The 27,312-nt window shown below is 34.7% G+C and overlaps 1 protein-coding gene across 4 annotated transcripts; it reads right to left on the reverse strand.

Annotated features, from left to right (window-relative positions):
- On the reverse strand, positions 1 to 27,312 carry LOC106084369 (glycerol-3-phosphate acyltransferase 1, mitochondrial). Of its 4 annotated transcripts, none has more exons than XM_059362676.1 (7): positions 25,781 to 27,312; positions 9,204 to 9,303; positions 2,797 to 2,961; positions 1,881 to 2,729; positions 976 to 1,758; positions 566 to 911; positions 1 to 495 (listed from the first exon to the last, which is right to left on the reverse strand). In XM_059362676.1, the coding sequence occupies exons 1-7, from the start codon at positions 25,891 to 25,893 to the stop codon at positions 299 to 301; spliced, it is 2,553 nt and encodes an 850-aa protein (XP_059218659.1). In that variant the 5' UTR covers positions 25,894 to 27,312; the 3' UTR covers positions 1 to 298. The 4 variants fall into 4 exon arrangements, with proteins under 4 accessions (XP_059218659.1, XP_013103454.2, XP_013103456.2 ...); XM_013248000.2 differs by lacking the exon at positions 25,781 to 27,312 and adding an exon at positions 15,842 to 15,948; XM_013248002.2 differs by lacking the exons at positions 9,204 to 9,303; positions 25,781 to 27,312 and adding exons at positions 3,115 to 3,269; positions 3,350 to 3,485.

The following is a 27,312-nucleotide window of genomic DNA, read 5'->3' on the forward strand; positions in this document are numbered from 1 at the left end:
TACAATATATTGTTGGTCTTTTTTAAATATACTTGACTAAGTTTATGATTTGTAATTTTCTATTAAGCTTTGGCATTTTCAGCTTAATTTATTCCTTATATCCTTATGTAGTTTACTACTAAGTGATCTATAGGTTACATGTCGTTTTCAAAACAACACTTGGATGCTTATAATAAATTTTAAATTATAAATAAAGCAAAAAAAGGAAAATGCAATGATGATAAAAACTATTGGTGAAATATGTATATCAAGTAGTAATGAGGAAACATATACAGGAACCAACTCTTACAGCTAAACCTCAAAAATAACCATTGTTATATTGTGGCAATATGTTGTACATACGCTGCAGAATATTTTTCAATGAATCGCGCGATGTTTCGTAAAGAGTACCCAGGGCCAATAGACGTAAGCCACTCTGATTGCTAATCTCGACCACAAACCATTTCTCTAAGACTTTCAAGCAATTTCTTACAGAGTCGGTTGATATGCTTTCAGCTGTAGCAGAAAAGTAAAATCATGTAATGAGAAATAAGTCGAATTAGCTGTGTCGGCAAATAATACTTACGGTATGGACATTGCTTATTGGCCACTTTGGCATGTAACTCCTTCATCACAAACTTCATAAATTCGCTTTCGAGCATGGGATTCTTATATAATATAAATAATGACTCTGCTACGATCAAATATGTCTGGGCAAATGGCGCTAACACTTCGCATAGTGCTTTTTGTTGTGTTATGGTTTCTGGCACTAAAAACATATCTGGTTCTTCTATTTGATCTACGTTCACATAGTCATTCACATCGTCATCGTCATCGTCATCATCCTGATCCAAGTCATTGCTTTCTATGTAAGAGGCTATGGCTCGAGCCATCCGCATTGTTTCCACAGGGGCATCGGCCTGATTGTCGGACTACGAGACGTTGAAAAAGTAATGTATTAAGATATAAGGAAAAGCAAATGAGCAGAATATTTACCTGGGCGGTTTTGATAAAACCCTGCATTATCAACTCATCCAGAGCGATTTCAAGCATATTTCCCAAAACTTGAGTGGGTTTGTTTAGGATATATTCATACCGGAAAACTTCACAGTTTTCCAGAGCAACTTCTATAAGACGTTTACGAGAAACACCTGGCTCTTGTTTTTCACTTAACACATCGGACTTTGGCAGTAGCTTATGGAAAGTATTTAGGCAAATTGATTGTAGGGCAAAATGCGGTGTCAGAGTATTGGAATAATAAGCCAATTCGATCCAGCTTTCAATAGTGCCCTTTGGCTGTATGGTTGTTACACCATCATCACCCTCTTGGCGTACTACCAAATTTTCACCCAAAAGATCCACAGCATAGTTGATAATATGGGATGAATCTCCTGAAAATCCAATATCCTTGCGTCCCTTCAATGTTGTCCGTAGTTCGTCCAACCCTTTGGCTATTTCATGCTCTGCAGCACCTTTTCGATATCTTGTGAGTAACAAAAAAGCCAAAGCATTGGTCGACATTACAGATGTAGCGACAGCACAATCAAAGACAACTTGTCGGGAAATGCTGTCAATTAGACTACGATGTTCTTCGCAAACCACGTCAGTGCCGTACAGCGATGATGTTGATTGATTGTGTTGTAAGGTCCTTACTGATGGTTTATAAACTTTCATCGTACCGTCTTCATTTGCTATTTTGTTGTAGGACTGGACCAGTTCTTTGATTGAGTATGGCTCGTTAAAATCTATACGCATAAGACCATAGTTCGAATTAAGGGCCTGAAAATATTTTTTCATTAATGAGGCTAACGGATAAGAAAGTTCAAGACGTTAATTAAAAATAAAAAAACATGGGATGTGTATGTACATGGAAATTACAAACTTAAAAAAACGAGGGTTACCTTCCATATGCCCGATATAGCTTTTATAAAACTCTCGGGATCCTTTTTCTCGCCCCTTTGTTCCCGTACGAAATTGCCATCGACAAGTTTCTCATAATTTACCGATACTGGAACAATAAGGGCGTCCGGGATGCTGCGGTCCATAAATGCGTTTACAATAACTGAGAGAATTCCACCCTTGGGCAGACAGGGCTTTCCGGTACGTGTTCGGCCACCTTCAATAAAGAATTCAACATTGTGGCCCACTTTCAAAGCGTGTTGCAAATATAAATGGAGAACAGCTCTGTACACAATGTCTTTCTTTCCCACTACCGGATCTATCTTCCGTTTTATAAAAAAAGCGCCTAAGCCACGCAACAATTCTCCAAAAACAGGAATCTGCAAATTATTTCCGGCGGCTACCAGTGGGCTTCGAATATCGTTATTGTATAGTATAAAAGTGACCATAATGTAATCCAAATGGCTCCGATGCAATGGCAAGAAAATCAAGGGTATCCCAGGCGCCTTCTCTGAGGCTGCCTTAAGCATTTCAATTTGCTGGGTGTGGGTAACAACACCGCTAAGGAAACATGGTAATAACTTGTATAAGATCCAAGAAGTTAAAGCCAAAAGAAAGTTGTTGAGTGTGGAACGCATGTCCTTGAGTATGGTTATAGCACGGTGTTCTTGTTTATTCAAAATATTCTGATAACCAGAAGGTGAATCTCTAGCATTGTTTTCTTTGTCATTGTTTTTGTTAAGGTCTTCTTTACTAAAGTCCATCGACATCTGTTTTTCCCTCAAAATTTGCTCCGCGGCCTGTTTAATGGCTCTCTGAAGAACGGGGTCATTTTGCACCATATTCGTCACCTTGAATTTGCATGTTAAAAAGAAGTATTTTAAACATTTTCGTTATGCAAATGCAAGAATTGCTTACCCGCGGAAAATGGTACTGCTTGCTTCGGGTCGCTTGGGCAATATATGGAAAGTATACGCCCCAATCAAAAATTGAGTTATATGGTTTTCTTCCAGCATGTGGAGTAAGCTCTAACATGTTTTTAGTGCCTATCCCATGGGCAAGTGAGTTCTCCCGTTTCGGCTCCTATTAAAAAAAGTATGGGTATACATATATATATACATATTTTAAAAAAATTACATTGTTTAATATTCATGATGTAACCACTACGTGTTTCATTTTATATAGGACCAATACTTGTCATTTTCAATGCACAATGATTATTTATGGAAAACCCACCTCGAACCATCCACGCGTTCGTATAACGAATTCACCCATTTTTAGATATATCAGCAACCTAGATTTTTTTCTATAAAATATCGTCCAGAAGCTCGCGGACTATTTACTAGATACCACCAAACTCTTCCTCTTCATTCATAAGCAAAATAAAATATCTAAAAAAAATTCCACAGAAATTATGAAATGGAACACGATGCAACGAACGAACGAACGAATAATTGCAATGTGCATTTACCGCTTAGGCTTAGATTACAAAGGTATGTTTAAACTACACGACAAGTCTATTTCTGCACGTTGATTTTCACTTGCGTTTTATGATAGCAACATATTTTTCAATTTTTTTATATTTGTCCGCTTACGAGTGTTGAGAGCCATATATCATAACTCAAAAAACAAAATTTTAAGCGAATTAATGTACATGTATTGCATTCGCCGCTATTCAAACGAAAGCCAAATAATTGTTGCATATCGTAATATATAAAGCTGGCCTTATGAATGTAGCCACAATGGAATAAAGTTTTGTTTACAAACGAAAGCGTAGGAGGGAAAATCAACAGCAAAGATAATAGTAAGTTTGTTCGAATACTTTTCCAGTAAAAATATGCAGGAGAATATTAATGCCGTAACAGAATGAGCGTGTTTATCTGTTTTCGAGCGCCGCGTTGCGAAAATGCAACTCTGCACACAAATTCAAGATAACTTTAATAGCAGCAGTTGCTAAACAACAAAAAATTGAGTGTACTATCTGTCAAAAGCAATATTTAGATTTTGAGTGTGTTACCAGTTCGCGCTTTTTTTCGTTGAATGTGTTTGTTAAGACCAAAACAGATTGAGCGCTTTGAGCTTTATTTTTGAGCGTTGCCCTGAAAATTACAACTCTGCAAACAAACCCCACAAATGCATCCAGCAAAAGTTAAATAATTTTTTCCTCCGTGAACTTAACGAAGTCCCTAACTTTCGATAACACAAAATTTATAAAATCACAGGGTGACACAAAGTAAAAAAGAAATCATAAAGTACGGAAATTATCAACCGTTTTTAGCTTCGGTCGCCAGAAAATGAGCTGCGAGTTATCTACTTCCGGTCTGGAGGCCAGAACCGGACTTCGTTCAAAAAAGTATACATACCAATTTAGAAGGGAGATCAACACCTTTAATTTGTTGCATCACACTTACCCCAGAACTTTTTTTGTTGAACAAATCTTCCAGATTTTAGTTTTGAAACTGGAGGGTGGGTGAAGCTCTAAATGGACTTCCTTCAAAAAAATACGTATACGAAATTAAAGGGACAATCAGCACCTTTAATTAGTGCCCCAGAACAATCCTTCTAGTTTTCTATTTTGAAACTGGAGGGCAGGACACAAAATCCATGCGGGAAGTCATAAATGGACTTCGTTCAAAAAGGCGCGTACACCAAATTAAAGGGAAGATAAACCCCCTTAAACTGTTGTACCACGAATACCCTAGAATTGTTTTTCGTAGAACAATCCTTTCAGATTTTTATTTTGAAACTGGAGGGCAGGACACAAAATCCAGTCTGAAAGCTATAAATGGACTTCGTTCAAAAAGGCGCGTACATCAAATTAAAGGAAAGATCAACACCTTAAATTTCGTATTGTAGCCATATTCAATAGGCTTTTCCAATTTCAATAGGCTTTCTAAGCCGAAAAACATGCATGTACCAAATTTCACGGCAATGGGATGATTGCGACGTGTAGTTTGCACACAATTTAACATGGACAGACAGACACACTGACGGACATAGCTAAATCGAATCAGAAAGTGATTCTGACTCGATCGGTATGCTTATCAATGGGTCTATCTATCTTCCTTCTGGGTGTTACAAACAAATGAAAGTTGCACGAAAGTGATGACTTTCTGAACATGATGTTCTCTCAAAAGAAAACGTTAACAACTGAGCAGTTCGTATACTCTCAAAATTATATTATGTAATTAACCGAGCGCACATTCATGAATTTGAGTCTACGAAAGGCCAGTAATTTTCCATCTCAAGAAATGGATGGACAGCTGTGATCGTCGATGGTCGCTCTCCAATCGTTTTCATAGAGCCTGTCGCCAAAGAAAATGCGACTTGCTATCGGAGAAATATTTTGAAAGCCGCAACGTTACATGATTCGTTTGTTTGTAATAATTTGTTTTTTCCTTTGTAATAAAAACTGAAATTCGACTTAAATTTTGTTTTTTTTTTTCGAAAATCTCGACGATGAGTTTTGCGTTTCCCGACTTGTAGCTTTGCGGACCTGGCAAGCCTAGTTAAAGGTAGTGAGCTAAAATGTGCCACGAGTTCGCCTATAGAACAATAAAAGATAGGTTGGGGCGTCGGGTTTGTAGCCCACCACCACCCCGAAAACCTGAAGGAATTACTCCGAAAAAAAACGAAGAAAAAAAAAACGGATCACACATGTTGACAGCCCCTGCAAACGTTTTCAGAACCATGATTTGCCTATCTGCATCTGAAATGTCCGCTCTCTTTATAGAGTGGGTGCAGTGTACGCACTGTCGGATATATTGGAGAAGTACAAGGCAGGCATTACAGCCATTCAGGAAGTGTGATAGCTCGGGAAGGGCTCCACAGCAACACAAGACAAGGACGAACAGACAGAGGATATTTTCTACGAGCGCCTAGAAAGAAAAAATGCCGCTGTTCCGTCCATGATATTAAAATCATTCTCGGAGATTTTAATGCGAAAATAGGAAAGGAAAATATCGTTGGACCAAAGAAGTCGGAAAATTTAGCCTACACGAAGAAACTTCAGATAATGGATTGAGGCTTATAGACTTCTCAGTGGCAAGGAACATGGTAGTTAGCAGCACCAGATTCCAACATGGAAAAATTCACGCGGTCACATGGCTGTCATCCGATCAAAACACGAAAACCAAATAGATTATGCTGAGATAGATTGAAGGTATTCAACCGATCATTACCTTGTTGCAGCAAATGTTCGCAACCGCCTTATTGTGGCGAGTAACGTACGATCTGAAACTGCGCGGAAGCTGCACATTGAAAAGCTGCAAACACAAAAGACGGTATCTGCATACTCCACTCGACTAAACCAACTGCTTGATGGAAGCACTCCTTCTCCCGATTATGTAACGGCGCAGTGGCAATCCATTGCCCACCCCACGAAATCCGTACTTCGGTTCATGAAGCCTCTCCAAAAGAACCCATAGTACGACCAAGAGTTTCGAAATCTACTGAAGCCAAGAATGTGATATACAGAGCGACCCTGCAATCAGTAGTAACGCGCCAGATGAAGGGGAGGTATATGGAGAAAAGGAGGGAGGAGAAACGTCTATTCCGCAGAAAGAAAATGGAAAGGCGTGAGTGTGATTGAATTGAGATGTACAGGAGTCAGAATGAAGTCCGGAAATTCTACCAAAGAATTTATCATCAAACCGATGACTTTGGTGCTAGCACATCCTCCTGCAAAGATGGAAATACGGTAGCTGACACAGATAGTGTGCTGGGTATATGGAAAGAACATTTTACCCAACTGCTTGTATCTGACGATGGCGTCGAAGAGGATACCGCAAAACCAATCCCTGATGATTGTATAGAATGTTTACCTCCTAGTCAGAATGAGGTCCAGGTAGTTGAGACTCGACTGAAAAAACAACAAGGCAGCAAGTGCCGACCGGTTACCCGCTGAACTATTTAAGACCGGAGGCTACACGCTGGTAAGGCGTATGCATTAGCTTATCTGCGCAAACTGTCATACCCAATGATAGGAACCTCAGCCTACTATGTCCCGTACACTTTACGTATGACTTCAAAACCGCTTTCGATACCCCTATACGTTCAAAGGTATTTCAAGCCATGTCTGAGTTTGGTATCCCTGCAAAATTAATAAGACTCTTCGGGATGAAACTTGCTGAAACATGTTTCTCAGTAAGAATAGGAAAGAATCTCTCCGAACCATGCAATACCAAACGAGGTCTGTGGACGTTTCGTTCACAGAAACTGTCATTGATTAATGAACACTTGTGGTTAATCAGATCAACGGGTGGATCAACTGCAGGAACAAAGAATAACAACATCTTAATAGCAAATGCCTTTTCGACTACTGAAAAGAATAAGACCAAACAATTATCTTGTGAACACGTCTCTACTCCCGACTTTGCGATTGGAAATCGAGGAAGAACATTGGTAGTTAAATACGAAATAAATACTACAAAAGCAAGACTGATAAAACTGGCCCAAAGAAGTGTTCCTCTGGCTAAAAAGTTGATATAATTGTGGTGCTATAGAACCAAGTCCAAGTTGTTCTTGTAGCCACTTATGTTAGGGTGGCGATACTCGTCAAGCTCTTATAGGCAAGACAAGCTCGTACCTGTCTATACGCACGATCGCCGCGAGATATGGCTGGACCATTCCCAATAAGCTATTCCACATCTCAGACACAGGCAAAGAATTAATTTGGAAGTGAGTTAAATTTCCTGTAGATTAAGTATTGGGTTCCAATTTAAAGGGTAATTTTTTAAGAGCTATAGGAAAGTTTTCCAAAAAAATAAACACATTCAATTCAGAATAATGCAGGAGTACTTTATTTGTATCGATAGTACGGTACATATAATTCAATGTTTGCAGATTATTTCATGCAAATGTCGACCGTGACCGCGCCTCAAATGTTCCAACTGATTCAATATTGTCTTCCAATGCTTCAATTGAAGCTGGCTTGTCTCTATATACATGAGCTTTAACATAACTCCACAAAAAATAGTCTAAAGGCGTTACATCGCACGATCTAGGTGGCCAATTGACCGGTCCCGAACGTGAAATAAAATGTTCACCGAACTCGTTTCTTAAAAAGTCCCTTGTTACGGGTGTTGTCTGGCATGTGGCACAGTCTTGTTGCCGCACGCATTTTTTAAGCTGTTTAAAACAGTGTTGACAAAAAGATAATAGCAAAAAATATGCCCCTTTAGAGAATTAAGAGGACTTCGCCATCATGAGAAAAAGGTCGAAAGCCGGATAGATAGACCACTGGTACTATTACACTGAAAAAAAAGTTGGCCGAAAATTTAAGATGTTTCCTTATTTGTAGTATTTTAGCAATGACAACGAGCCAAAGACCCAAAACTTAAAAATTAAGATGATTTCTTTAAATTTAATTTCCTATTTACTAGTGGACATACATTTGAAAATTCGATCGCTGATTGGTTCTTATTTTGCCTCACAATTATTATTTTTTGAAAAATTCTTTTTTTTAAATTAGCATCTTAACCTAAAAAAATTTTACATTTAAAGGCGCTCCTATTTGCAAAGTTATTTTGAGTCTTTTACACGGTAGTCTTGTCCCAAAGTCAATTTCTTAACATTCAGCGATATTTTAACCTTCATTTTAGATTTTTGTCTTTTATTACAGGACGCAAAGTTAAGGATGTATTAACCTACAATTTAAAATATAAAATCCTTAATATCAAGAAAAATATCTTTAAATTAAGTTTGCTTATCTTGGCTCGAATCTTTAAAATAAGGACAAATTTTTTCAGTGTATTTAATCCACAACGAAAGAATGGAATGTGTCCGACATCCATTGAAAAAGGACGATACTTGGCTAATACCGGCTGGTATTATTTTATTCACGTTATTGGCAAATATTTGTAATACTAAACCAAAATTTAATACCAGACGAAGGAGACTATTAAGAATTGATGGCGAAAGAATGGAATGTGTCCTACGTCCATTGAAAAATGACAATACTTGGCTAATACCGGCTGGTATTATTTTATTCACGTTATTGGCAAATATTTGTAATACCAAAACAACAAGGTATAAATTTAATGCCAGCGGCAAAAGTGCTGTTTAGTATTCTACTTAAAATTAGACGAAAATCAGCGCCTACCGCAGAAAAGATGTTTTGAAATTTTATGATTTTTCATTACAAGCTTTCTTAAATAAATCCAAGAAAGTCTTTCACCAGAAAGAATTAATTTTTTTGTTGACGTGACAATAACAAATTGCTTTGAAGGCAAAAGTTAAAACCGGAACAGACTCGGTTCTTTAAGAACGTTTGTTTTTCGGGTTTTGTTCTATGTACATATATATCAATCCAATCAACAACTTACCATTTTCGAATTAACCATGTTATTGAATTTCAATAAAGACGATCGATAGTTTACATTGATATGTAGATGTGGAAATAAACTACCGATAATTGAAGGAGCTCTGGAAGAGACAAAAAATAAAATATGTTACAACATTTTTGAATGATTAATGGAAAATTTGGTAAACATTATTCTTTGGAAACAACAGACCGCGTCATAAAATATTGATCGTGATAGTCTTATCTCAAAAATATACATTCATGGATTAAATGAAAGAATTCTAGCAAAGTCCTTTTTTATACTCTGCCTCACTTTAATTGCGAATATTTCCATGTTCTTACTCGTTTTAACATTCTTTATACATTTAGTAGTTCAATCCGTCCGTTCGTCCAACCGGGCCCCGAATCGCAAAGTATGGCTTAAAGCTGTTTACACTGGTCACTAAAACCTGGGGCTAAATTACTGCATATGCGCACGAGTAAAATTGTCCGAAAGATTTTGTTTCTCAAATAAGCTCTATCGACATTCGAGATGATAGCATTCGAGCTGCACTCAGCTCAGGAGCAATCGAATACAATTTTTACTTGACTATAGTTTAAATAAAAGTTAAAATTTAAGTATTTGGGTGGGCATGAAAAAAAGGCAATAAACACTTTTTTCATATTTAGGACTAGTTTGCACAAAAAACAAATGAGCGACAAAAGGATGCGATGGCTTAATTCATGACCAGCCGAATATGGTGAAAATGTGTTGCTAAATTGTATCCAAGGGAAGGCAATATCTAAAAGGCTATGGGGCGAATAATGCTATGGGTCGCCAAATCTTGGAAGATTGTAAGCAAAGTAACAGCCAATTGCAACTTTGGTGATTCCGCGGTATACATACATGAACCCTTTGAGGTTTAGCTAAAATTAATCGCTTTCCTTCAAAGCCAGAGTGTTACCAACTATTGATTCAAATCACAATTTGTGGAAGTAATCTCAATTTAAGAATTCATTTATTTTTGCTCCATATGACAACGTTTTTCCTTGACTGTTGCTCTGAGTCGGTCAAAGAACGAATTAACTCTTCGTGGCAGGGCTGCCAGATTTTCCGATTTTTTGCTTCAAAAGTAGCAGAATGCCGATTAAATGCCGATTTTTCTAAATTTTCAAAAATTCTTCTTTTTCTTTTAGATTTAACAAAGAACATAATTTAAAAAAAATTTTTAAAATGCTGTCTGTATAAATACGTAAGTCTAGTCTGTATGTATGTACATTCTGTATATATTATGCCTGTTGAAATCCTATTACCGTATCGAAAACTTAATGTATTTAGCTTAAATTTGACGCAGATTATGCTTTCACAAAAACAGTTTAAGGTCGACGGAGGGCTATATAAGATTATGTCTTATGTATATGTATATAAAGATCCTAGGCTAAGTTGCTGCTCATTTAAGATGTATTTTTTACCCTGGTTCCATGAATTTTCATGGTGGTCGGTATATAATATTCGGCCCTATTTAGGGCGTTTCTATTTTCAGTGTTTGAACTATGCGTTTTATCGTTTAAAACATTTTTCGATTTTTTAAACTTGGAGTGCCGATTTTACTCCAAAATAATATGGCAGCCTTGCTTCGTGGTAGCTGGCTGTAAATCTAAATAACACACATTTGCTATTAATAACATAAAATGGCATCACTTTTATCTATCATTTCACTACGAATGCGCATGGGGTTATTGTCTTTTACAAAACGCCCTTTCCAAGGAATGTAACTATAATATTTTATTTATAAATTTACCTTTGTTTCAAAAAATTGCAACAAAATGCACATTTGTAAATGATTTTTCGCAGAGGAATGATAGACAAAGTGATCCAATATCCTTGACGAATAATGCTTTCATAAATGATCTAAATAAACAAATTTACATTTTTAATAACCAACGCGTGTAATTAAGATTTACAAGGCGTAAATCTTGTTTATTATTTCAACGGACAAAAACTGTAGAAATAATCAGAATTTCAGAATCCATTCACTTTTAGTCAATATGACCACAGTTTACCTAAACGTAAACGTTGACTGATTTGAAAGTGCATCAAGAAGACCGTAACATATATGGTCTTCTTGATGTCGGCTTTAGGACTCAAAGCTTATTGACTCCCTGAACATATGGATGTGGTTTTCCGACAATTTTTTTTAGAATTTCTCGTGCGAACATATTGTAAAAATATATTACAATAATAAATTTTCGCATTTCCAAAGAAAATTCTGGACCTTGACATATTTTGAGGCAGACCTTGGAATTAGGAATTGAATTTGTGAAGAAAACGTTTGGAATTGTCCTAACATGTACTATAAGATTTACGGGCTATGTAAAGTGCCTGAAACATAGCGGAAAAGAGGAAAAACGAGTGGAGATATGGGTTGCGAATGCAGTCTTTTTGATTTATTTGTCCAGCTTTTTACTTTTTCATATATATATTTGGGCGCAAATAAGAGCGATTTGAACCTTAGTTATATGTATTGAATATGCGATTCAGCAAAGTAGAAAAGTCGTATTAAAAAATTGAACGTCATCAGCATTTTAGTTGTGTCATTTATTTGATATATATATATATATATATATATATATATATATATATATATATATATATATATATATATATATATATATATATATATATATATATATATATATATATATATATATATAAAGTCGTATGTATATACAGCGGTCAAAAAAAGTATTCATCATTCAATGTTTTTTTTTTAATAAGTCTACAAAAGACAATTGGAATAAAAACATATTAAACTAATGATGCAGTAGTGCTTGTGTGATATATATGTACACATATATATATACACATTCCCAAATAATATTTGAATTTGACTTTGATGATAGCACATCAATGATGAATACTTTTTCTGTTTTTGGTGTTATTATATAAAATTGCATTTTTTGCGCTAATTAAATTTATTTTTTGAATTTATTTTAAAACATATTACGAAAAATAAACTATTGCATAAAACTGCATTATTTGTTTACTTTAAATTTTCTTCAATTACCCAAAATACGTGAATTTATTATCAATTTTGCTAATGATGAATACTTTTTTTGACCGCTGTACATATATATCTTTACTCCTTCGAAAGTTGGCGTTCTTTCGACAGACAGACGGACGGACATAGCTACATCGACTTAAAATGTCATGAAGATCAAGAACATATATATATATATATAAACTTTATGGGGTTTTTTACGCATATTTTGGGGTGTTACTAACAGAATGACGAAATTAGTATACCCCCATCCTATAGGGGAGGGTATACAAATAGCATGTTCAAACTAAATAATGATAGAAAATTTTTGAAATTTCCAATTAAATTTTTAATTGATCCATTTAAAAAATTATTGCAATTTTCGAATAACCAATTAATTTTTTAATTGTTTCGAAAAAATTTTATTGAAAATATGCAAATGTAATATTAAATTTTTTTCGAAAAGCACGCTGTATAAAGCGCAGACTTAATTTCGATGCAACATGGTTCACATTTGTAAATCTCTTGGAACACAAATTTTAGGTTTATGTTTGGGTCTATGATCACAAAACGCCTTCGGGGGTTTTGTTTCCCGAATTATATTGTTTCCCAAATTATAAAAGAGAAGGCATTGCGGAAATAAACCCAATACAAAAACATTTATCTAGAGTAAGTTTTAATTAGATCTCATGCTAAAGAATGCTAATCGATGTCATTAATATGGATATTTTGATCATAAATACGATTGGAATAGCATCAAAAAATTTTAAAATGTTTTTCAAGCCAAAAATTCAGCATATATACCTACAGCGGTCAAAAAAAGTATTCATCATTCAATGTTTTTTTTTAATAAGTCTACAAAAGACAATTGGAATAAAAACATATTAAACTAATGATGCAGTAGTGCTTGTGTGATATATATGTACACAATTTCATTGTTTTTAAAGAAAAAAATAGTATTTATTGGAACAAAAAGGGCCATTTTACAGCTGAACACAAAAAATTAAACAAAAAAGTATTCATCATTGCAAAAAAACAAAAAAATAAATAACATAATTTAAAAAAATTAATACTTTGTTATTCGACCACCGCGTCTTATAACTTCTTTTAAACGGTTTGACATCGATTGGACTAATTTAGCGGTTATATTTTGGTCTATATTAGTCCATTCCTCCATTATCACCTGTTGCATTTGACCCTTGCTCGAAAAATTGCGCGTTCTCAATTTGCGTTCGAGATGTTCCCAAAGATGTTCAATTGGGTTCAAGTCGGGACTTTGAGGAGGAGTTTTAATGACTTTGGGGCAGTTATACAGCATCCACATCTTGGTATTTAAAGCAGAATGTTTGGGGTCATTATCTTGATAATATTGAAAGTTATTACCAAGCCCAAGTTTTACAGTACTATCTTTTAAATTCCTCTTTAAAATGTCAATGTAATACTTATGATCCATTACTCCATTAATAATTTCAAGATTTCCCGCTCCTGAAGCCGCCATACACCCCCAAACCATTAAACCACCTCCACCATGTTTTACAGTAGCAACTGTGTTTCGTTCTTCAAGCTCTGTATTTGGTTTTCTGTACACTATGACCTTTCCATCGCACCCAAAAAGATTAAACTTGCTCTCGTCTGCAAAAATGACTGTTTTCCAAAATGATTCGGGCTGTTTTACATACATTTTTGCGAAGTTTAGCCTTTTCACTCGGTTTATTTTATTTATAAAGGGCTTCTTACGTGCAGTTCTTCCTCTGTAACTATGCCTTTTGAGTGTATTTCGAATTGTTTGTGTAGTAACTTCCTTCCCTAAATATTCCATAGTGTTTTTACGAAGAATGGTCGCATTTGTCTTCGGAGTTTTCTGAACTTGCCGCACTAGCCAACGCACATCTCCAACTGAAAGTGCTTTTGGTCGACCAGATCTTGGTTTATTGTCAACAGTTTTCGTTTCTGTCCACTTTCTGATGATGGATTGTATAGTAGATCGTGGTCTATTTAATATTTCACTGATAGTTTTTTGAGTTAAACCATTCCTGTGGTGTTTTATTATCAAAACTTTTACCTCATCAGAAACCTCGTTTTGCTTACGACCCATTTTGACAAAAACTATATTTTCAATGAAATTAAATATTTGCTGTCAAGGGCAAAGCCTCCTTTACTAAATAAAACAGAAAAGGGGGATTCCCAAATAATATTTGAATTTGACTTTGATGATAGCACATCAATGATGAATACTTTTTTTGTTCTGTTTTTGGTGTTATTATATAAAATTGCATTTTTTGCGCTAATTAAATTTATTTTTTGAATTTATTTTAAAACATATTACGAAAAATAAACTATTGCATAAAACTGCATTATTTGTTTACTTTAAATTTTCTTCAATTATCCAAAATAAGTGAATTTATTATCAATTTTGCTAATGATGAATACTTTTTTTGACCGCTGTATATACCTGCTACCGAAGAGTTGGCCATTTTGTTATTTCATTTGGAACACGTCAAACATTTTCAACCCTACAAAATATACACAGTAGACCATAATAATATTCATAGACAATCCGCCCGTCTATTTCAAAGGTGGCCTATATACATATGTATATTATATAGCATCCTTTATATTTTTGCTCCAATTTCAATGAAAAGCGGTGCCGAGTTTGGATAAAACGATCTCCCGCTTACTACCCATTTTCGCCATTTGTATTAGGCCCCACTCTTAACGAATACGCAAACGACAATAAGTGAACTAATTTAGAGTTATCTCTGCGAATTTTTCAGTAATTGCCTTGATATTTATATGTTGGAAAAACCTTCAAATTTTGGTATGAACCTATCAAAAACAGCAACATTGAACTCAACCAGAGACCGACATCTTGCTGGTGGCATGAAGTTTCATGCGGCTTTGCCCGTTTTCCCTAAGTCTACTCTCCGCACTTTAAATCTTTCTTGGTCGAGGATTTTTTTCAATAGGGCTTTCCCCGATATGTTAACACATTTAATATTATGAGCATCAAGAATGTGAATACTTTATATGATAAAATGAATATACCCCTGTCCTTCGGTGGTGGGTGTAAAATCGAAAAAACTGTTTAGTTTGCTAAGGATATTAAGAGTGGGACTAACATGAGTGGAGTTTTTCTTTAAATGTCTCACAATAAATACAGGGCTATCAATCGTTTTTGTTTTTGTTTTTATTTGATCAATTAATCCGATGAATTTAATCGAGCTTCCAACTGCTTCAGGGGGTCAACTAATTGCCCATCGATAATTCCATGAAGATTAAACTTTTCAACGATGGCAAACGCTTAATCTGCATTTATAACAACCAACAATTTCCAAATAGAGTAGCCAATTAAAGGAAATAAAATATTTATTATCGCTTTGTATCAATTGAAATGCTACCGCGATAACGTCAACGGCAACGGATCGTAAATAGTTACTGCCCTTAGATACTGTTTCAGGAATAAAAACCGATATACATGAAACTCATTCAATACGTCATGCAACACATTAGCTAATCTTTAATAATGTCAAATAGGTGTTAGTCCTTAATCTGAGCAATTTTTTCAATGAACAAAGCAAAATGTTCTTCATCTCTTCAAAAGTATGGGGTTATAGAAGGATTTGAAAATGATTAAACATACCGATATGGGCCATTTCTGATAATGGTTATAGACATGCCTTCACCCAGATTTAGTAAATGTCCTCTTCAAGTGTAATGTGCGAAGAACTGCTCTACGAAATTCGCGAATGAACGGGCAAAAACCAAAAAAAAAAACAACCAAAAGTGATAACAGAACTCGAAACCGGGATTATTTTTCACCAGGCCAAGCGTTGTATTCTAATTGTGTTATATGGGGCCAAGAGACAGTAAAATTAGTACGAATATAATCAATTCACATGTACAAGAACGTGTATTGCATATTCGGATGTATGTAAACTTTTCCGCTCTTGTATGTTATTGATTTCATTTTGTCTTATAGACTCTGGATTGTTTTTGTTGGTCGTGTTGGTTTTCTAATCTTCTGGTCTGGCGTAAACTTTGCACTTAATTGAAAATAAGTTAAACTTATTATACGAGTGTATGTGTGTGTGTATATTCATGTTTCCGTCAGAGGATTTTTAGTACCCTATATTTAGTGGAGTGAGATTAAATCTTAACTCGATAGAGTGCAAAATTGATAAAGTATCAATTTTCATTTCAACATTTATTAGCGATTTAAAATAAGCCTGTCATTAAACGATTATTTCCTAATATGCATGTAATAAATAATATAGGCACATATGCAACGGTCAACAAATGCTAGCATTAAGAAATAGAAATACAAAAAAAAAAAAAATAACTGGAACAAAGAACGTAGTCATTCATTATAGTCGAACAAAGGTACTGATTACAAAAAGTTTTCCTAGATAAACATAAAATCATTATGAAAGTAAAGACTGTAAAATAAACAAAGCAGGAAGTTTACTTTAAATTTTCGGAATATCATATAATATGTATGCTTGTACATGTTCTCTAGGTTGGCAAACTCTTTGCAATTTCCTATTATAGCTGAGTTAAGGGAATTGTAAGCCTAACTGTAAGCATCAGATTGTTGGTGTTGGTAAGTTGCAACAAAAGTTTTATATGCTTAAATGTACCTTAAAGATTCTCTTTATGCATTAATTGCTATTTTTCTTTTTTGACAACACTGGTTTAAACAGCTAACGCACGTTTCGTGTTTTGTTTCACTATCAAACATCTTCAGTTCGGTCCATGACATATTAATGTATTAATTAATTAATAATAAATATATCTTGGATCGGTCTATAATTTAACCATAAGTCGTCTTACAAACGAACAACGCTTGCAAATTATTTTTGTTATTAAAATGAATTTTATTATTAAAATGAATTTTATTATTAAAATGAATTTTATTAATAAAATGAATTTTATTATTAAAATGAGTGTTCTATTAATAAAGTTTTTCGTGCGCTTCTCATTCTCATTTTTGACTCAATGGGCACGTAAATAAACAGAATTGTGGATTTTGGAGTGAAGATCAGCCAGAAGCATTGCAAGAGCTAAAAATGCATCCGGAAAAAGACACAGTTTGGTGCGGTTTATGGGCTGGTGGCTCTATTGGACCGTACTTCTTCAAAGATGATGCGAATCGTAACGTAACTGTGAATATTCTTTTTACGCATTCATTCACATCACTATTGTTTTAATTCATAGACACAATGGAAGTTAGTTTATTAAATTGTTCTCAATTTCGGACATGTATTTATGAACTCAAGAAATGGAAATGGCAACAAACATTTTAGTTAAATTGAACCAAAAGTACACATTTCTTAAAGTGGTTTATTTAGAAAATTTTAGAAAAGGTTAATCGCTGACGAAGATGATATGCTTTTACCTGCGTTTAACAAAGTTTTTGCTTATTCCAAAGAAACTCGTTGAAGGAAAATTACTAACTCTGCTAACTGAGTTGTAAACTATTTCATCTATACTCATGATAAGTTAATTTTGTTTGTACGAAGTTAATTTTCTAACGTGTATTATATAATTAACTCCTATTTACGAAAAGCATTTTATTGAGTGCAGAAAAACTTTCTTTCTGGGTGTCGTTTGAAATTTTGTACAAATGTTACCTATTAATGTAGGTTGGTTGTGGTTGCAAATAGGACATATCGATCCATGTTTTGGTGCAGCTGCTTTACAAACTGATCTCGGATTTTGATTTGAAAGGGCGCAATTCTTATCCGATTTGGCTGAAATTGTGCTTTTGTTTATGACTTCTAAGAGTCATGGCAAGTGCGATCCATATCGGTCCATAACTTGATTCTATATATTTGCAAAACTCTATCAAACAATGTGTCAAATGCAATCCATGCCGGATGATACATAAGAGAAGATATAAGTACGAGTATGCCGAACTTAACGCGGGTTTACTTGTTCTCTTTTACTCTGCCACTACTTCCATGACATAATTACCAGGTAGTGTGCCGTAAACAGCTGCGTACAATTTTTTCTCGGGAAGTGCACTATGTGTCAACGAGTTTTGGTTGTGTGTGTGTATTAAGTTAAGAACCATAGCACACACAAACAACGAAAAATGGCGCGAATTAATTCTATACACAAAATCAGAGTTGCACTAGTCACTCAATATACTGCCACTACCTGTAAATTAATATATCTTGAATTCTTCGGTTTAATTAGGCTACAACCATCATTTTGCTATTGGTGACATATCGCAGTAGCTACTACTGCACAAGTAATGACTGCAGGTCATTACTTGTTTCACATAACAAATAAATTGCTGAGTTCTGTTTTTTCCTGTGTATATGTGCAAGTTTGCCTAATGGCAAATTCATTAACTTATATTGAATATTTATAGGCAAAGCTATGCTGAATTAATTTTAAAAACAATTTACCATCCGCATTGCAGTTTAATTTAAAATGTATAATCACCATCAACGATGAAATTTTAATAGGCTTGCAGGAATAAAACTAATTCTCTGGTAGGATATGTACAGGAGTACGGCATATATAGGATATATAAAGGAGTTCGGCACAACAAATGACCATTTTAACTAATGTACCATGGTTAGCAACAAGTGTTTTTATTTTTATAGCAAATATTAATTTATTTTATGTATTTACCAATTGTTTTATGGAGTTTTATAATAAAAACTTAACTTCCATTTTGAAAATGAACAACTAACTAGCAAACCTTACCAAATGTACACTCAAAGAAATAAAACGTTTGGCATATCTTTGCGACAAACAAATCTTCAATAGGTGCTATTTTTACTTTACGATAAATTTTCGATGTACTCAATTTTACCAATTAAACGCGGTATTGACATATAAAATGGAGAGGTGGACTTGATTGATTTTTCACCCACGTTCACGAGAAAAAATTGTATTCACGCACGACTTTGATATGTCGACTCAAGTTTACACACGCTTACGAGACAAAAATTTTAGATGCTTACGAGACACTCACAACTCACGAGACGCTCATGACACACGAGACGCTCACGACTCACGCTTGAAAAGATATTTTGCCCATGAAGCGAATAATAATTTTTTTCATGCATCTCATATCATATGGTATTTTAACGTATGTAACCTACTTAAGAGGTAACTCTGTTTTAAATTGTGAGAAACCAACACAATGCTGCCATCATATTACACTGGGATTAATTGTGCCAAATTGCTACTTTAAGGTCATTAGTCTTAAAAAGTAATTTAACACCGCATTCATCGTAGATTTAAATACCACATTCAAAACCTTGTTATTTTTTAAACGGAAGTCGCGTTTTTTTGTGTTTCATGAGTATCTCGCGAGTCCTGAGTGCCTCGTCAGTTTCTCGTGAGTTGCGATTTTCTCTTGAGGCGTCATTAATATCGTGAGCATGGTTTCACTCATTTACGCCAGAAGAATTTTTAATCAATCACGGTCACACGCTGTCACTTGATTGGAATTGGAGTAGCTGCAATTGCAATCGCGGTCAATCAGCGATGTCGGGTGAAGAGTCTTAGTGAGAGGTCGGACGGCACGGGTCTCGCCTAAATACTGAGTGCCCATGATACTTAATATGACTAGGCGAGTTTTTGTCGCCTTAAAATAAGCATTGGCCATAACGTTCCCCCGCAATCGGTCCTATCGACCGGAACGACCAGGACGAGGATCGCTACCTTCAAATACAGAAATATGACTTTAACAACAACAACATATTTATCGGTCAAATTTTGGTTTTTCTGAGTAAGCTTTCATGTTAGATCTGAAGGTGTTATCACACTATATGTGCTTGTCTTACAACACAAAATTTTGCATTTGTAATAGTAGCACACATAGTGTGATACGAATGAAACTAGCAATTGAAAGTGCTCCTTTTAAGCCCTTAGCATTAAAAAACATTATTTTATTTCACATGTTTTTAGCTGATACATTTTTTAAATGGAGTATGACAGTTGTTAATGTGAAAAGCCGAATAGAGCACCAACCCATACATGATGAATTGCAAAATTGACATGTCATTTGACAACCACATATGTTGTGATGCCAGCTTTATCCCGGGCTATGTCTTGACGTAGTTTATTGAAATGTGGAATGACAAGTATCAGCTTCTTCTATATCTATAGCATAGATTTTCAAATATGGGTTGTTTTATTACCAGTCTAGCGGATATCGCTTGCTTATGGATAGATAAAACGCTCTTCCTGCTAAATGCTTTAAACTTTAACGTTGGCAGCACTGACACACATCCGAAATAATAAAATTTCAACAAAACAAGCCATTTTAATTTTAAATAAATGTTTCTTGGGGTTCATGAATGTTATTATATTAAAATCCTAAGCCATTTTTGCGATTTAGTTTTGTCATACAAATTGCATGATGACACCATATGTTTTAATAAACGACGATAAGATTAGCCTAGCCCCAATTAGGATAGATTTTTTTTGAAACAAACGAAGCGAGAAAATCTGTTTAATGGGGAAATAAAACACCCCTATAGATAGATAAACCATGCGACTCTTTAAAGAGGCACAAAGTGCAAAGATTAGAAATAAACGAAGAAAATTAAGAGAAGAGAGAATTTCACGAGAACTGTGTATAAACAATGTAAATGATTTAGCTTGTTTTCAATCAATTGTGGTCATTTTTTGCTCTTAAACTTTAAATTAAATTTACAAAACACTTTTAAACTTTCTTATTAGCTTCTTTTGTTAATTTCCTTGTTTTCTTTATAGTGCAAATTTTCACAAATTTGTATTCCATAATAATTTAAGATATTTGGCACAAAAATGGCTTGAGAAGCACTTTCCAACGAATGCAGATATCTAGGAAATCGAACCGCAAATGAACATTTCGCAGCGCAAACAAAAATTGGTGTAAGATGAATTAATCAGAGGGTCTAGACTCTAGGGCCCTGAAAGTTTGCATGTCGTCTAACAAACACCTCCGATCTATAGATTTCAACGTTCATAAAGAATTTCACTTCTTTCAATCTTCCGAATGCGTGTTTAGTCGAGAATGTACAAAAAAGCCAAGTAGTCCACATTGGGTCAACATTTTTGCCCATATTTTAAAATAGCTCATATATAAAATATATATTTTTGGGATGGCCAGGACTTGCTTTACAACCAAATATCCAAGCTGAAATTAAAATATTAAGTTTTGGCCGGCTTATTAACGTAAAACACAAAATGCTTACAAAATCGGCATTTTCCAGTAAAACGGCAGTATACTATATTACTACTACTATACTATACTATAGAGACCTCAATCCTTGGATGGCGCAAGCAATTATTTGCCCTTATTTAAATTCCACCAAATATAACAAAAATATCTAGTTATATAGTTGGCGGTTTCAGTTTTGCCTTTTGAGAACTCGAAAGGATTTCCAGTTTTTTTCGTAAAAAAATGCCATAATTGTACTCCACATATATATGTACATAAAAATTTATAATGCATCTACGTGAAGTCCCCTTTACATATAATAGGCTAAATTGAAAGCTTCAGGTCAAATTTTCTGTATAGACACAAAACAATTAAATCACCTTTTTGACGTTAAATTGCCAAAAATTGTCTTTCTTCACATTTTTGGAACTCGGTTTAAAAATGTCTTCATAAAGACAAAATTAGGGACCATTTTCTTTGAAAATTTAAAAGAAAATTTTTTCTTCGAATTTCTTGGAAAATATAAAAGATATCCCGAACACAAAAGCAAGTTTTTTGTAGTGTTTTTTTAAGACATTCCATAATTGCATTTTTAGCAGTGCGAACAACATTTTATAAGTGACCAACTTTGAAGGCCCACCAATAGAACCCCAGCCTTCTAGGACCCTGAGATTTTGCACATCACCTTAGCTATAACTATTTCGTGAAGATATTTTTATCCGTTAAAAAATGTCCCACTTGTATCTACAAATTTTTTGTCCATCGCACTGTGCGCCGTCCTTTTCTAATAGTCTCCTCGGTCTGGTATTAAATAATTTCCAAATGGTATTAAAAAATTTGTCAATAATGTGAATAAAATTATGCCAGCAGGTATTGGCAAAGTAGTACAATCGTTATCATTCATGATTTCTTGTTTACAAATAAAAAGGGTATTCATGTACTCAAAAATTTGGTCAAATTTTCAAAAAAATTTATTAGAAGGAGCAAGCAAAATTTGGTAATTGATACTCAATTAAAAGCTCTCAATTTGAAAGCTTTCAAATTACTGCTGGAGGTTTTTCCCGGCAGCAGTTTCGAACAGTAGTTTTTTGAAAACTACAATGATAGAAAAATTACGGTACTTTGCCAATACAGCCTGGTATTTTTTTTTCGCGTCATTGGCAAACATTTTTAAAACTATTTGGTAACAATTCCATACCAGACAAAGGAGGCTATTAAGAATTGACGGCGTCACATTTGTATTTTTGTCATCGCGCCAGAAGTGTTGTTGAGCTTTGTACTTAAAATATTGACACCATTATAAAATATTTGTTAAACAACTTAATAAAATGTTTTATTTAATGTTTTGAGTGGGTAAAAACTTGTTCAAATACTCGGAAGCTGTGAAAATGGAAACAATACAAATTCCAAAGACATTCTACATCAAAAAAAAAATGGCAGTCTCTTATGTGGAAAACGGAGCTGTGTTGGTGTATTCATAAGAAAACCTCTTCTGAGAATCAATAGATATAGAATCAATTGCTGAATACAAAGAATTAAGGTTGATCACGTAAATAATAGAAATAAAATTCGGTTAAAATTATTTTCGATGTTTTTTTTTGGTTCATTAGGGGGTGGAATAATTAATAACGGTCTGGTGCTAAAAGCATTAATCGATTGGTATTAAAACCAATACCAGTTCGGTAATAAGGCTAGTACCAAACAGTACTGAAATCAGCACGTTTGGTATCAACTTTTCTCTGGGTGTATATGAGGCCACCCTAGCGCAGAGGTTAGCATCTCCCCCTATGACGCTGAACACCTGGGTTCGACTCCTGGCGAGACCATCAGAAAAAAAATTTCAGCGGTGGTTTTCCCCTCCTAATGCTGGCAACATTCGTGAGGTACTATGCCATGTAAAACTTCTCTTCAAAGAGGTGTCGCACTGCGGCACGCCGTTCGGACTTGGCTTTAAAAAGGAGACCCCTTATCATTGAGCTTAAACTTGAATCGGACTGCACTCATTGATATGTGAGAAGTTTGCCCTGTTCCTTAGTGGAATGTTCATGGGCAAAATTTGTAATTTGTATAAGTATCGCATTGCAAAAATGCAGCTCTGCACACAAATCTCACAGAAGCAACGCAGAAAAGTTAAAAATTTTTCAACTTTTACGCTTGAAAGCGATCGTCATTCTGTGCTGCCATACGTAAGTAGTGTTTTTAGTAGTCAAAGTAAAAACTGTTTAACTTTTGCGAGTTGATTTTTTGAGATTTGTTTGCGGAGTTGCATTTTTCAAGCGACGCTCCTCAACGTGGTTATGCATTATCTCTTTTGTTAAAAAAAAAAAAGCAGAAGAGAATAAATGCTGTTCTTACCCTCCTGCAAATTTTTACTGGAAAAGTACACATAGACCAAATATTTTATCAACCAACATAATATCAGATTTATTAACCGAATTATTTGAGTTTTCTTATAGAATTATTGATTAACTGAGTTTTAATGTTTCGTCCGCTCACATTGATAGAAGAAAAGAGCGCTATGTAATTAGTAGCTATCGGTGTCATTATTCATCAACACCATACAGTATTAATAAAGGGTGATTTTTTTGAGGTTAGGATTTTCATGCATTAGTATTTGACAGATCACGTGGGATTTCAGACATGGTGTCAAAGAGAAAGATGCTCAGTATGCTTTGACATTTCATCATGAATAGACTTACTAACGAGCAACGCTTGCAAATCATTGAATTTTATTACCAAAATCAGTGTTCGGTTCGAAATGTGTTCATTCACCGTAACGTTGCGTCCAACAGCATCTTTGAAAAATACGGTCCAATGATTCCACCAGCGTACAAACCACACCAAACAGTGCATTTTTCGGGATGCATGGGCAGTTCTTGAACGGCTTCTGGTTGCTCTTCACTCCAAATGCGGCAATTTTGCTTATTTACGTAGCCATTCAACCAGAAATGAGCCTCATCGCTGAACAAAATTTGTCAAAATTTGAACACATTTCGAACCGAACACTGATTTTGGTAATAAAATTCAATGATTTGCAAGCGTTGCTCGTTAGTAAGTCTATTCATGATGAAATGTCAAAGCATACTGAGCATCTTTCCTAACCTCCTAACCTCAAAAAAATCACCCTTTATAATAAAAAACGGCGTTAACTCACTATTAAAACTGTACAGGTATCATCTTTAATATAAGTTGTTATTTCGTTATACTGCCAAAAAGATATAAGTAACAAAAATCCAACTTTATGAATTCACCTCAAATTAAAGAAAATGGATATCTAAAAGACCAGGGACCGAATTACCGCATCTCGTATTTAATGAAAGTTATACTACTTTTATACACATTTTAATTTAAAATTTTTCATAAATTATAACCATTTAAATATTTGTGTTCCTAAATTTCAAAAAATTTTGGTTCAACAAAGAAATGCATAATTCACAATAGATGGATTTCGAAAGGTTTTACTCGTCGTGCACTCGTTATGCGGTAATTCGGCCCTAGTACAATGTTTATACTTCAGAGCTGCTAACACCCAAGCTGCTGCAGTCCAAACTTCTATCATGACATTGTCGTCTTTGAGACAATTCGAATTTTGTCACCGATATGAAATTTTTGCTGACATGTCTTGCAGAATATCTATTATGAAACTTTATAGTCGACAAATTCACTAACTGTGTCCACAAAAAAAGTTAGCAAAGCATTTTTTCATTACCTCTCTCTCATACAAAATTTAGACAATTTACTTCTCATAAACCGCCATCTGACAAAATATTTTGTCAGATATCTAACTGTACCGAATAACAAAACAAAGAAGAAATATGGAACATGATCAAGTCATTTGAATATCAACGTCTGACTAGACCACAACTTTATATTATTTTACAAAAGTGAAAAAAAACAAAAAAATTTGAAACATATAGGCATATTTAAATTGTTGGTAAGTATACTTTTTAATTACGCGTAGGTCAATATTCATAAATGTATTTTTTTTATTAGAAGTAGTAAAAGACGAGCCGTTGGATGATGCGAAAACTGCATTTACTAATTCGTATAACTAACACCAGCCATAAACAAAATTCCCGGAAACAAGATAAAAAACAAAATTAAATAAGATCTTATACAAATTAAATTATTTTTTTGTGTATAAATGTGTTTGAATAATAATAAGACAAACTTGCAGAAATTTTGGAATATTGTCATTAACGAATAGATGAGAGATTCATGTCATTGATGACATGTTCGTTCAAAATGTCGCTTAAAATGTCATGCATGATTTTCGCGACAACTATATGAAAATGTCATCAACGATTTGTGTGGGCTGTCGACTATATGTCTCAAACGATTTAACAAGGTTACGCGGCCTGCTGGGACAGTGTGATAAATGAGCTAATATTACGGATGAAAAATACATACCTGGTTTTAGCATAAATATAATAGACAAAGAACGCCACTGATGCAATTTCAACACAGCCTAAGAAGGAGAATTCAAGTGCTCCCTGCAGGAAGCCAATCGCAGAAGCCAGCATTCCGGCAAAGTTGTTTTTTTAAAGATATAACCGAAAAACTGAAATAGGGTGTAGAGACCAGCAATATTTTCAGCGAAAAGAAGTTGGCAAGAGTGACTGAAATACAGGAGCAATTGCAATTGTTAAGCTTCTAGTTTCTCTACTGTTCTTGTTTTGGGGTGGATGGACGCGTATGATGTTGTTGTGGTTTTTGTTTTATTGGTACAGCTGAAAGCTGTAACCGTTTGGTTATGTTGCTTATGCTTTGAATTACAATCTTCGACTTTGTACCACGATTGCACTCATTATTGTAGTTAAACGGTTGAGTACGCCGTTGGTGGGTTTCTTCTTCGAAACTTATAGATATGTATGTTTGTATAGGTCGTTGCACACGAGTAAAAGTAGGTTTGTTTGCAGTTTTCGTTCAATTGATAATAAAACTAATGTTAAGGTCAACACTGAAATTTGTAATTAAGCACAGCTTGCATTTACGCGCTCAGCAATTTTATGTTGGTCTTTGTTTTTATTTTACTCGTGAGTTTTTATTATTATAATCAAAACCAGTCCATGCTGCTGTCGCTGGTATCGCGCGATTGCCCCTTTGCACTTATCACCAGAAAAGATCTGTTGAAATATATATTTTCTGATTTCAATTTAGTCCCTTTAACTCTCTCGAACTCTGAACGATTTTCAACGTCGAATATTGACATCAGACGACGCGACGCTTTTATTATTTGGATTATTACTTATAGCAAAAAACAGAGAATCGTATGATCGATCGTTCAGTTCTTATTTTGTGCCGCAGTTTGTTTTGCTCTTGTGTTTCACTGTTTGTTGCTATTCGGTCGGTTGCTGCCTTACTTTGTATGTGGGGATGCTTGTTGTTTTTTTTTTTCTTGAACTCTTTCAAATCACAGAATTGTCAGGCTAGAAAAGCTTTTATGTAATTTTGGCGATCCGATTTGCATGAAGTGCTTGTTTTGGTGCACTCGTTTATTTGTTCAATATATTTTCACGCTTAATGTTTTGGTGTTTTATTTATACCACACACTTGTTTTCAATTTGATGTTCTTTCGAGGAGAAACACTGACTTTTATCACATGCGACGATGTACAAGCGAACCACTTATCTTTCAATCCATTGGCCGGTATTCGCGTCTTAATTCATTTTCTTGCACTTCATACTATCCAAAAATTTCAATTGTGGATATAGATGCGTAGATAATAAGCAAGCCGTGTTTATGGCTTATGCATTTTCGTTAAAACCCCGAATTTGAATTTGTAAGGTTACGCTGGGAACACGTTACTTTTGTTTCCTCAGGGTTTGACGTTGAATGCGGAGCTCTACCTCAAAGACGGTCGTTTATAAATTACTTTTCAATTAGTTTTTTGTTCGACTATCCCGGGTTGTTCTTGTGTGTTTTCATTGTTGTCGCGCAGA

The sequence above is a fragment of the Stomoxys calcitrans genome, chromosome 2 (genome assembly GCF_963082655.1).
Source record: "Stomoxys calcitrans chromosome 2, idStoCalc2.1, whole genome shotgun sequence".
In the NCBI taxonomy this organism is placed as follows: Eukaryota; Metazoa; Arthropoda; class Insecta; order Diptera; family Muscidae; genus Stomoxys; species Stomoxys calcitrans.

Excerpts from the sequence above, each read along its gene's own strand:
- LOC106084369 (XM_059362676.1), bottom strand. The coding sequence starts at position 25,893 with ATGCTGGCTTCTGCGATTGGCTTCCTGCAGGGAGCACTTGAATTCTCC. Across the intron at positions 2,730-2,796 it reads AGCAGTACCATTTTCCGCGG|GTGACGAATATGGTGCAAAA; the intron begins GTAAGCAATTCT and ends TGCAAATTCAAG. Across the intron at positions 496-565 it reads CAATAAGCAATGTCCATACC|CTGAAAGCATATCAACCGAC; the intron begins GTAAGTATTATT and ends TTTCTGCTACAG.